This window comes from Sceloporus occidentalis, unplaced genomic scaffold (assembly GCF_023333645.1).
Source record: "Sceloporus occidentalis isolate IW3139 unplaced genomic scaffold, rSceOcc1.0.p SCAF_13, whole genome shotgun sequence".
Classification (NCBI taxonomy): domain Eukaryota; kingdom Metazoa; phylum Chordata; class Lepidosauria; order Squamata; family Phrynosomatidae; genus Sceloporus; species Sceloporus occidentalis.
In genome coordinates this window covers 22011614-22024661 of record NW_028316993.1, presented here as the reverse complement: position 1 = coordinate 22024661, position 13048 = coordinate 22011614, and the positions used below count along the sequence as shown (strand labels likewise).

The 13048-nt window shown below is 37.1% G+C and overlaps 1 protein-coding gene across 14 annotated transcripts in view; it reads right to left on the bottom strand.

The window, feature by feature from the left end:
• The window catches only part of LOC149305184 (protein 4.1-like), a 157554-nt gene that overhangs the window by 17986 nt on the left and 126520 nt on the right, over positions 1 to 13048 (bottom strand). Inside the window, exon 16 of one of the 14 annotated variants that reach the window (XM_089478494.1) lies at positions 2714 to 2746. The exons of the other annotated variants lie outside the window; for them this stretch is intronic. Within the exon in view, the coding sequence (XP_089334620.1) occupies positions 2741 to 2746 (6 nt within the window). The 3' untranslated portion in view covers positions 2714 to 2740. Of the gene's footprint in view, positions 1 to 2713; positions 2747 to 13048 lie in introns of those variants that run through there. 14 annotated transcript variants of the gene reach the window in all.

Here is a 13048-nt window from a genome sequence, read left to right as displayed (position 1 = left end):
ATTTAAGAATTAAAAGTAGTTACAGAAGGTCCATGCTGGATCTGGGGTTACAATGCTGAAGAGTAGGGGCTGGCTCCCTAAATTTAAATTGCATTTGTTCAAAACCTATTAATCATGGAAGAAAAAGAAAGGCATCCATCCTTTACCTAACCTTTTCCCTTCCACAGCTAATAGCAACTTAGGGTATGAGATCTGAAAGAGTAAAATTATGTTGTTGTTAATCGCCTTCAAGCTGACCTTGACTCATGGCAACCCTGTGAATCAAATATCTCCAAGAACCACTATTCCCAACCTCTTGGCTCAGGTCCTGCAAATTCAGGCCCATGACCTCCCTGATTGAATCTAGCCATCTGGCATGTGGTCATCTTCTTTTTCTACTACCTTCCCTAGCATTATTGTCTTTTCTAATAAGTCACACCTTCTTATAACGTGGCCAAAGTATGACCATCTCAATTTAGTCATCTTGACCTCCAGGGACAGTACAGGCTTAATCTGTTCAAGGACCCATTTGTTTGTCTTTTTAGCTGTCCATGGTATACCCAGCACTCTTCTCCAGGACCCTGTCTCAAATGAGTGGATTTTCTTCTTATCTGCTTTCTTCACTGTCCATCTCACACACCTGTACATGGTAATGGGAAATACAATGGCCTGGACAATTCTAACTTTAGCGTTCAGTTGTATATCTTTACATTTTAGGATCTTGTCTAATTATTTCATAGCTTCCCTTCCCATTCCTAGTTTTCTTCTAATTACTTAACTGCATTCTTTGTTCTGATCCATGGTTGATCCAAGGTATGGGCAATGGGCAATCTTTATTTTGATTCCCTTGTTGTCTAGGTTGACTTTATGTAAATCCTCTATGGTTATTTATTTATTTGGTGGGTTTTTCAGGCTACGTGGCCATGTTCTAGAAATTTTTCTTCCTGACGTTTCGCCAGCATCTGTGGCTGGCATCTTCAGAGTTATTTATTTTTGTTTTTTTCATGTTTAGTAGTAAGCATGCCTTTGCACTTTCTTCTTACCTTTCCTTAGTAATTGCTCTTCCTCCTATTTTCACTCCTCCTTTTTCCGAGTCTAAACCTGCTCTTCCTATATTTTCTGCATACAAGTTGAACAAATATGGTGACAGAATGCAACCCTGCTTGGCCTCATTGCCAACTGGGAACCATTCTGTTTCTCCATATTTTGTACTGACAGTAGCCTCTTGTCCTAAATACAGATTTCTCATCAGGACTATCAAATCTAGTGGCATTCCCATGTATTTGAGAGCCATCAATAATTTTTTTGAGCTATGCAGTCAACGGCTTTGCTATAGTCTGTAAAGCACATACTGATTTTTTTCTGGAATTCCTTTGCACGCTTCATTAACCAGTGTATGATTGTGATATGGTCCCTTGTGCCTCTTCCTTTCCTGAATCCCTCTTGCACTTCTGGGATTTCTCTCTTGATATATGATTGGAGTCTGTGTTGCGGAATTTTAAGCATAATTTTGCTTGTGTGGGAGATCAATATATCATCCCATAGTTGCTGCAGTCGTTTTTGTTTCCTTTTTTGTGCATGAGGATGTATATTGATCATTTCCAATCTGTTGGCCACTGATTTGTTCTCCATATTGGCATATTTTAGTTAACATTAGAGCTGCTTCTGTCTGTTTGGATTGTAGCAGTTCAATTGGAATATTATTTGTTCCTGGCGATATATTCTTCCCAATTTCTCTGAGTGCAGCTTCCACCTCACTTAATAAAACTGGGGGTTAATTTTCATATTAATCATGGAGGAAAGACACACATCTTTTACCTAGCCTTTCCTTTTCCACAGCTAATAGTAACTTGGAATACAAGATTTAAAAACAGTAAAAGCATACAGATGAAAAAAAGGTTTGTCTCTCAGAGCTGCAGCCCTAATTTGTATCCCATGGCTCCTTTTAAGTGTAAAAAGCACTACATCTGCCTTATCCTCACTGGCTCAGAAGGTATGGGTGGACTTTGAGGAACTTTTAACAAAATTAAATGAACAAAATCTAGCTTTTTTCTTACCAAGCATGATTCTTTTAAAACATTATTCAAATGGCGACACAGAGAACACACATTCATTCTTCTATACTGGGATTAAAAAACCCTACATCTCCAAAACCGCATCCAGGATTTACATTAAAAATGTTCTACAGTATTTTATAGAACTCCTCTTGTCTTTCAATAGTTCCTTTGGAAGCAACATCTCATTCTTATGATCAAAATTCTAAGGTGTTGGAACACCCATTTTTAGGCACAGGTCCAAGAGAAAACTGGATTTATGACAGCCCCAAGATTGGAATGTCACATATAACTTTGAATGAGATAGTACCCCTCTCAGATTTGATGCCAATGGAACCCTCAGGAAAAACATACCAAGGAAATCATGCTACAGCCTTAAGGTGACATCACAGCAGATGCCAGGGTCATTATTAAATTATTTCTAATGCTGCTGTTTGTCAGAATACAGTATCTCATGTTTTTGAATCCCCTTAAATGCCATCTTTTAAAAACCTTTACTGTGAAGTCTGTAACAATACAAAAATGGTGTGAAACAAAGAAATCCAGTCTTCCTAAAAGAAAGCAAGTGTTTCCATAGCACCTGAGAAACTGTGGAAGACTGGGCCAAGCCAGAGGATTTAACCAAGGCTGGTGCTATTGTGCCTTCCATCGTGCGCCTGTTAGAGAGTTCTCAACTAGGTCTTCGTACATCTCTGCGAGCCCTCTCGCTAGAACTTGAAGGAAAGGAATAGTAACAGAAGAAAAGACAAGAGTTAAAACATGCACCAAGCCAGAAAACGTGCATAAAATTTGCCTGTCCCAATCACCCACTGCATAAGATTGATTTTTTTAAAAATGGAAGAAGGGGAAAAATAGGAGTGAAGGCACAAATCCAAATACTGGATTTCAGTTTTTAAAGAAAGTATTTTTTTCCCTAGAGTAATTTTTCTTAATAAATAGAAAGGGTGGTTCATATAGTGAATCAATATAAGTAACAACTATGTTGGTACTATGTGGATAATTATATAAGAATAGATGATAAAACAATAATTATTAATTGAATTCTACCTGATTCAGTAGGGAGAATGTAAACCAGTTAAATAATGATAAACACTTGTTTCTTCTAAATTAAAAAGAAAGGTTAATTTATCTCTGCCCTGTATAGTACAGATCACTTGCTTTTTTAATCTGCAAATGTGAATGCTAGAAGTCTTACTGGGCTGATATTTTGTTCCTTTTACAGTTTTTTTTTCAGAATCAGCTAATTAACTAGCAGATAAATTAAATCAAAGTTTAGCATTTTCTCCATTGGCTATTTATTTGTAAACAGACGATACTCAGATTGTAATTGTACATTTAGAAATATGTGCCATTCAATGAACTTTTACCTCAGGAGTGGGAATAGCACGCCCCATAGGCTGCATGAGATTCTTTCAGAGGTCCAATGCCACCCTTGGGACCCCTACTGTCTCCAGAACCCAACCCCAAATTAAGCCTAAAGCACCTACTTTCGTTAACAAAATCCCAATCCTTTCTCTATCAAAACTGCTTTAAATGTGCTTAACAGACCTGAAACAAAAAAATCACAAGCATGCACACAACCTGAAAACACCCTAGAGGAGACTGGGAATGAATCAGCTCAATTTCCAGTTCCCCAAACTAGTGAAATGTGTGCCTCTGGAAAACTGAAAAGGGAAGATGTGACCCTTTAGATTCCAGGGGATATCTAAAGACAAGCCCTCCCTTCATCCTCCATCTTGAGGGAGAGAGAGGCAGGCTAGTTCCATCAGTCCTGCCTGGAAAAAGACAAGCCCTCCCTTCATCCTCCATCTTGAGGGAGAGAGAGGCAGACTAGCTCCAAGAAGCCAAGCCCTCCCTCAAGACCATCTCCCTTGGTCCAGGCCTCGGAGGTAGAGAAGACTGCTGGACCTCATCCCCTTCCCCACCACCACTCCCTTCTCCTTTTGTGTCGTGTCTTTTCAGATTGTAAGCCTGAAGGGCAGGGAACCGTCTAATTGTACATTTACAGCACTTTATAAATAAAGGTTAATAATAATAATATCCTCCTGTATTAAATTCTATTATATTATCAACTGTCCACACAACTAAATCCAGTTTTAATTCCCAAGTAGAACAGACCCATGGAATCAATTGCATAATTTATACTTTATAAATACTAATAATTTGACTGGTCTACTCTTGCTGGAAATTGTAAGAAGTTTTAAAACTAATTTATGCTGAAAATCTAGGTATCCAAATTGGTACATGATCTCAACCAAGGGTTTAACGTTTGACAAACAACTGTTTCACTTCAATAGTTAAAGCAAGAATCTGTTGTTGCTCTGTCTTAATCCAAAGATCCCCTCCACCTAATGCTCTTGGAACAATAAATATGTGCTTATGTGAGAAGGATAGGCTTTACTATTGAATGGTCCTACTCTTAACATGACCTCTTCCATATACACATGTTACACAGCATGTGTGCTATTCAACAGCTTTCCCTTAAGTGCTGGCTGCAAAGTGCAAGTTACTGTGGCCAATAGCATATGACTCTTATTTTACAATTGTACGGTTGTATCTGATCCTTGGTAAACAAACTGGCCAAATAATTTGTACTGAAATGCCATTTTCACCGGGGATAATGGTATACTAAATGACATCTCTAAAGCAACAATTTCCAATACTAATATTCAGCCACATGCAATTCAGAGGGAGCGCAGGAGGAAGCATGACAAGATCAGTTGGAAGTAAAAATCAATTCTTGCTGTCTGATTGCAACCAATCAAGTCAACTTCTCAGAATTCTTCTGCATTTTGATATTTATTGTCATATATAGATTAGGTATTTTGTAGCAAATTTCAAATCTTATACCTAAGTACTTTGTTACTCAGGGTTTGATTCACATTTACATTCCATAAGAATGCATTACTGGAATTTCTAAGAAGATCAAGAGCCTGACTTAGAGAATTTAAAAGTTAGATAGTGGAAAGCGTCTTTCCTGTTATATATCCAGAACTTTATCCCAGTATGCCAAGATTTTAAGAGGCTACATAAAATCTTTAGGATTTTGGATCTGAAATGGATCATATATTCTCTTTCATATCGACGCATATGTTAGTGATGGAATTTAAACACCTGATCTTACCAAGCTTTCAAGCAAAGATACTGCAACTTAAAAACAAACAGTAAAATCAGTCAAAACGAAAATAGCCTGAAGTCATATATAAATATATAGCAAGATGCAGTGCTCCTAGAATATCTTTGCAAACTAAAACCTAAAAATAGCTGGATGATACTAACTGGGACCTATATTAATATTAATACATTACCAACTGGTACCTATGTTAATATCAACATTTATATTAATATTAAAAAGTTAGGTATTGCTCCTTCTGCATAACAAAGTTCCAATGTACACATAGAAATACCATGTGCAGATTTGCTACACTGATGACAGCTCTATGTGTATATCACAGCTGTGCATGTTTAACCATCTTCACTATCACAGAAGAGAAATGTTATTCTTGCAGTTATTTTGGATCAGTTAGAACATGTATAAAAAAGAAGAACCAGAATAAAATATTCAAATAGGGGATAAACTAATATCTTTTGATGTTAAAATGTCAGGGATTGATCCTTCTTTGTTATTTAGTACTTCAAGTACAATACCTATGAATTTGCTTTATTCAATCATTGAGGTTTCAACTATACTAAAGCCACCAAAATGCTTAAAATAGTGCAAATTCAAATATGCATTACTGTTAAATTCTCATTTTCATGAAACAGTTTGATATCAAATATCTACTTCAAAAAAGTTGGGTCAGGAATTCTAACTAGCTCCTGATATCTTAATATTAGGTCATCCCCAAAACGCAAAGTCTGTGAAAAAGCAGAAACACTGAAATGTGCTTAGGCTAGCAGGGGTTGATTTTATAACGTACCACACTCACCAGCAAGAATTCCACAGACCAATTGATGAAAAATATCCAGTCTTTACAGAGCTGTCAATGTACTTGACCAAGCAGCATTACGAAGCAGAAAACAGTCATCCCTAATTTCAGTTTTTGATTCTTCTGTTTTTACAGAAGGAAGCATTAGACCTTAAAGCAACAACAGCAAAAACTACAAGTACTTTGCTAAAATTCATTATAACTGCAATTAGTAGCTTTAGAAATTCTGATAAGATTTTTAAATTGTTAACCATGCTGACAACTAAATAGATTAATATCTTGGAAGTAATCAAGTCATCAATAAAACACAAAACAAAAACATGCAGTTAATTTTAAGTTTAAACCAAAATGAGGGAAAAGTTCCCTGAGTTTACAATACAGTTTGCTCCAAGGATATAGTCAAATTCAGAGAAACTGATGGCAACACTAAAGCTTACTTTCATAGATTTGCAAATTCATATTTTATTAAAATTGAGTGGACACAGAAGAGCTTTTGTGATGAAGACCGTTTGCATCAATGATCACAACTTTATTTTTAAAGATGCCGAGTCATTTCAAATGGGATTAATGGTAATGTTTACCTGTTATTATTTACTGTACATATGATAAATTGTATGGATATCTACTCTCCTACGCTCCTTTATCTACTCTGCAGAGAAGCAGGCATTTATAATACAAAGAACTTCACTTGGTTCAGTGTTTATAAATACAGGCCTCTAGAAGGTATTTTCAAACAGCCAAATGTTATCTCAAAGTGCCCTAATTAAATTAAGTTTTCTGTTTCCAAAGTGAGTAATAAACTCCAATACAAAATCATAGCTGGAAGAGACCACAAGGGTCATCCAGTTCAGCCCCCTGCCATGCAGGAAGACACAATCAAAGCACTTCCAACAGATGATCATCCAGCCTCTGTTTAAAAACCTCCAAAGCAGACCCCACCACACCCCAGGGGAATGTGTTCCACTTTGAACAGCTCTTACCATCAGGAAGTTCTTCCTAATATTTAGGTGGAATCTCTTCCCCTGTACTTTGAATCCACTGCTCCATGTGCTCATCTGGTTTCACATTGATAACAGACAGTTCTTAGCTTTTGGTAATACAGTGGGCCATTCCCGTAATGGGAATTTCATGTATGCTGACACCCCATTGAAAACAATGGGGTGTGTGCTTGTGGTGGCGATGTGCACACCATATGTTTGATCTTTGCTTGGCTTCAGCATAAGCTTGAAGCCGCATATAGTGCGCCCGTGTACGGTGCAGGTGCACTATACATGACTTTAGAAAGATCAGGATTCATATAGAGCCCGAAGAGACAGACCAAAATAAAGCTGCTTTGGGCCGCATTGGAAGTGTGATGTTTAAATGACGCATGTGTCCTAAGAGGCTGGAAGCCACGCTAAAGCCAGGCTCCAGTACAGCTTCTGGCCTCTTAAGATGTGTGTGTCATTTAAACATCACACTTCCAAAGTGACCTGAAGCAGCTTTATTTTGGCCTGTCTTTTCAGGCCCTTAGTCTCGAAATAAATGTTCTCTAGCACATTATGCTATTCTTAAGTTTCAAACAGTTTCATAGTGTCAAAAACTAGCACACTGCTACAATGCCCTGAACCACAGTAGCTTTTTGGGTGTAAACCAGCTCTAAGGCTAATAAAATCAGCATGGGAATATTTTTGGTAACCTAAAGAAACGAATCAGTAGAAGTTAAATGTATCTTACACCAACCTTAAAATGAGGGGAAAGCCACCCTAGAGATTATTCCAAATAACGTCATGCCATCCTGTGGCCATGAAGTAGAATACAGATTAGAATTTTGTCACCTGCCACAATTACAATTCCATGTGTCTTATGAGAAGAGATAAAGTCCTATGGAAAATCACAGCATGTATCTTTGGTCTGAAAAAGTTTTTCAGCACTACCTCTAATAAATGACTGTTTAAGTAGGACTGTAGCAATTTGAGAACTTTTTTCAGTCAAATACCCATTTCAAAAGAATACCAAAGTTTATAGTACTGAAAACATCCTGTTTTCAGTTAATTGCCATCATCAAGATAATTTCCATTTCAAAATAAAGAAGAAAATCAGAGTAAAACAGATCTAGCGAATTAGTATTATTCAAGAATGACTTGAGTTGTATGACTACCACTTGCATGAGCAGCTTCCTAAAAACAAAATAATATGTACAGATCAATTGTGTTTGAGGAGTCAGGTGTGTGTGTGTGTGTGTCACTCTTCTCATAAGAAGGCATTTGTTACATTATCCTGATGTGTACACAGCCCATAATTTCTCTCCTGCAAGATGACAGAAGCCAGAAGGTGTAAGAGTTTGCAATCAAATGGTAGAAAAAAGGTTTTTTAAAACATATTCTTACACCTCATCAATCCATCTAATAAAACGGAGCTGAAGAATTCATGGAACCTACATCAAAGGAGATGTAATTCATTTATTCTTAAAAGTGCATAGCATCTAAATCATCAAAAGGTCTATGAAATCAGCTGAATAAGACCTCAAACCATATGGCAATTTCTGCTAGAAGGAACTGCACATATGCAATAGTGCCAAAAATGCATTGTATCTTTTGCCATCATCACCAGCACGGAGGAAGCTAGAATGTGCTCTCTACCAGTACTTGGTCAGATTACTTAAATATCTCTATAACAAAATACAAAACTCACAAAACAGTGATATCTTACTTGGGCCAACCAAAAACCACAAAATACATCATGCAAACTGACTTCTTCCATCAGGCAAAGATGTTAAAAATAATACTGAAGAAGAAAAGTGATGGTGTTAGAGTCACAAGTTGACATTTTGACTCAGATGTTAGTTCAGTTGTTAGTTAAGATGGTCTAAGGATATTAAGGCAGGCACAGGCGTAGGGACCAGGAACAAAAAGGCAGTAAATCACAGGCAATAAAATTTCAAATACATTAGCAGCAGCAGCAGCAAAGTAATTTCCATTGAGAACCTGCATAAGTTTAACCATTTCTTAAGGAGGTAACATCAGATTTCTCTCTTTCTCTGTGTGTTTGTGTGTGCGCGCACACACACACAAATACTTTCATACATACCAACATATTCAAAATGTTAAAAGTACATTAAAATGTTATCAAAACTATAAATAAACACAGAGACAAGGAAAGGGGGGGGGGGGGAAGAGACTACTTCCAATCTTCCTTTCAGTGGTTAAAAATGAGATGTAGTGTGGTATGGCATCATTTTGGGGATTTTGTATTTTGTTCTACTTTGCTGCATGGCCAGCATGACTACCCCTGAATAAGTTTTAAAGATTTCTGTCATTTATGTTCTATCTATAGTTCAGTCTTTCCCATTATCTCTGATAGGCAAATGGAAGGAATTTAGTTGAAAACAGCATATGAAAATGATAGCGTCAACTGTTTCCTGGATAATTTCTGTATCTCACAGAAAAGACGAATAGGATTACTACAAGTGGAAATTACCCTGAGAAATCCACCTGATTCCACCAGCTTCAGACCGACTTCATCAGTTGACAATTTCCAATCAGTTAAAAAAAAATAATGAAGAGAAATTAGGAAAACATTTCAAAAACATCCTTCACCTTATTTCAGTTTCTCTTCCATTTCTCTGCTTTTTGGTCCCTTACTTTGGTTAACTACTCCTGTAGCTAATCCTAGATTTCATGTTTCTTTGGTGGATCCAACTCTCACTCTCCTCTCTCCAGTATTTGGCATTCTGTGTAGAAAATGCTAAGACGAGAATGTATACCTACAGGACTAGTACCCATGGTTTCACCTACCCACAATCTGCTGGCTGCAATCCTTCCTAATTTCTTCCTTGGGTGGGGCAATAAGAGAGGGGAGGCAGCACCTCTCTCTTTCCTTCTTGGTAAGGATCAGGGAACAGTCAAGGTGGACACTGTTGGCCAGCTGGCTGCATCACAGAGTGGGAGGCATTGCTGCCACCTTCAATTGTGCCCTATGTGCGTGCGGCAGGTGGGCTGTCTACATGAGAACTGGGGTAACCTGTGAGAGTGAGGCCTTGAGCACCTTTTATGGCCAATAGTCTTATATTTTCCCCAACAGACTCCTTTTCCAAGACAAATAGTTCAAAACACTAAAAACGTCAATTGGATTAATAGAATATTCAGCTGTAAAAAGTATGCAAAATATATTACAGTTTATGCTTAAGAGGAAATGCTTTTTGACAATGTTTGTGTTGATCTGTTTACAGTATCAAACATTATTAAAGTGGTCTTGTATTTATTCTGAGGTGGCCTATATTAACATCTACAATGATTCAAGTAAAATTCATGAACATTATTATAACTAAGCCATTTGTTACTGGTGAAAATAATTCTTCCTCAGTGATGTTTTCAGGAAACAGATGTTTATCTACAGATACAAATGTATCTTATAACAATGGCAGGATACAGACCGCCACAAAAGGGCAGTTTCCTGCCGCCTTGGTTTGCTCTGCGAGGGAGCCGCAGCAGACAAACCGCGCGGCTCCATCGTGGAACAAAAAGAACCTGCAAAAAGCAGGTACTTTTGTGGTGCCTTTGTGATGCCGCAAGGCGCCAATGGTGAACTTGCGGTGTCATAAAGGCACCGGGACGTGCGGATGCTACATTTTTACGCCCTGTCACGTGCTAGGGGTGAGGCCGGTATGGATGCTACGTCCTCAGCCAACCCCTAGCATGTGACAGGGGCGGTGCAAAGGCCCATTTAAATTGGGCCTAGATTAATTTATAATTCAGTACAAGTTGAGTTTCCTTATCTGAAATCATGGGGACTAGAAATATTGTAGTTTTTGGATTTTTTTTTTTACTACTTGTATTTGCATATACGTACATATTGAGGTATCTTGGAGATGGGACCCAAATCTAAACATTAAATTAATTTATGTTTCATATATACTTTATACACATAGCCTGAAGGCAATTTTATACAATGTTTTTTTAATAATTTTGTGCATGAAACAAAGTTTCTGTACATTAAACCACTGAATTTGTGGCATCATGTTGGCACTCAAAAAGTTTTGGATTTTGGAGCATTTCAGATTTTGGATTAAGAATGCTCAACCTTTCATAAACATTAAGATGCCCCCTGCCATTTTTTCTCCCTCCTTTTTATGTCTGCCAAGCCATATAGAACATGCAAACATGATTTTCCAAAATCATGGTCTTTCCACAGATTCATTTTAAAGAATATCCCAATATTTCTTATGGAATATCTCTGCCTTTTTTGTCTCAACATTATTTCTCTTTCTTGCCAACACTCTGCTTGTAAGCAGCTTACCTAGTATTTCAAAGCAACTGCCATATACACCTTTCTTCTGCCCTCAGAGTTCTAGTTGCCCTGCTTGGCTGAATAATGCATCTGTGTTTTTATAACATTCTCAGCATTTTCATAGGTTGCTTTTCTTTTAGCTATGTTATCACAAAGCATCAATGAAGGACCAAATTTGAATTTTACCCTTTAAATGTATAAATGATGTACATATCAAAGACCTCCGCAGAGGTTTATATGTACAGCAAATGTCAAACAACATGCACAGTTTTAAACAAAAACAATTAGTTAATAAGTAGACATTAGATTCACAGTTTGAACTGTGTTATTACACAGTATTTTTACATGTTTGAGTCAACTTAATTGTAAACATAAGCATGCAAAAAATAGGACACAAACTTGTATATTTATACTCCTATACAGATTAACTGTTACAGTTAAAGATAAACCATTCAATTCAGTGAAAGATAAACCATTCAATAAGTATGACAGAGAAAACAGAAGAAAAGAGTATAGAAATAACTGAAATTGTGACAAGAGAGCAATTAAAGTCTCGTCTTGCTCTGCTTCTAATAAACTGTTGATTTACTGTTGTCCTAAACTCACCCCAGAAAGAAATCAGTAATTACAATCTTTTCATCTACTGAAGTCATACCAGTAAGAAGAACAGATGTATATTGGTGTATTGTTTTATACACAAGGCAGCTAAAGAAAGAATATCCCATTGCCATCAGTGTCAGGCAGCATAAGGTATTAGTCAACTTTAGCTCTTGCCAGGTTACCACCAGCATCATGCTTCCTCTCCATGATGTGATACTAATAAGTGGGACATAATTCCCAAATAAGTGTCTTCAGATAATGTGTGAAAAGGCTTTAATAGTCAAGTGTGAAATGCATTTCAGTTTATGCTGAAAGAATTAACTTAATTCTCTGTATCACACAGATCCGTACCTCTGAATTAATTTTTGAAGTGCTGTGTTTAATTTAGGTAGCAGTTCTACAGTTATTTTGCTCCCTTACAATAAATCCTGTTCAAATCAACTTTGTCTTGAACATTAAGACTTTAAAACAGTTTTGCTACATTTTTTCCAATTCCCAAATATACTGCATGATATGGTCTTTATAAAAATCATCATTCTTTTTCTTTCAACAAGCTGCTGACCTTCAAAACTATGAAAATAAAAACATATGCTGAACACTTGAAATAAATTAGAAATCTCCTGAACAGGACACATTTTGTCACAACTCCTGAACATTTTTTGCAGTGCAGCCTGCCTGATGATCCACTGTGTTCATGATATGATACCACTAGATCTACTATATGTTGCACAATGACAATGTGGTATGTATGTGTTTTTAAAGAGGAATTTCAGAAGACTCTCTGGGATCCTGTACTATAAAAACAAGCTAAATATGGAGGAAAAACAGCTGCTTCACTCAGGAGTTGAAGAGCATTACCCTTGAAGTTGTTTCATACAAGCCCCTCCATTTTCAAAATCACAGAAAAACCAGCCACCACACTGTCAATGCAAGGATCACCAAAAAAGACATCATAAAACGAACATGTGGAGAAGGAAAACCTCTAGAGTACAGGTGGCATATTTTGACTGATTTCTGATCCTCAGGAATTGGAATAGAAATCTTTCCCTGGATTTCTTCACTTGCTTGCTGGGACAAAGTTCCCTCAGTAGTTGTGTCTTGCTTTTTAATATTGTCTTCATTCTGAACTAACAGAAGATGCTCCTGTGTCTGCTTTCATGGTAGAAGATCAAGAGAAGACAGAGAGATGAACAAAATGACAGATGGAAAGTGCTCAAA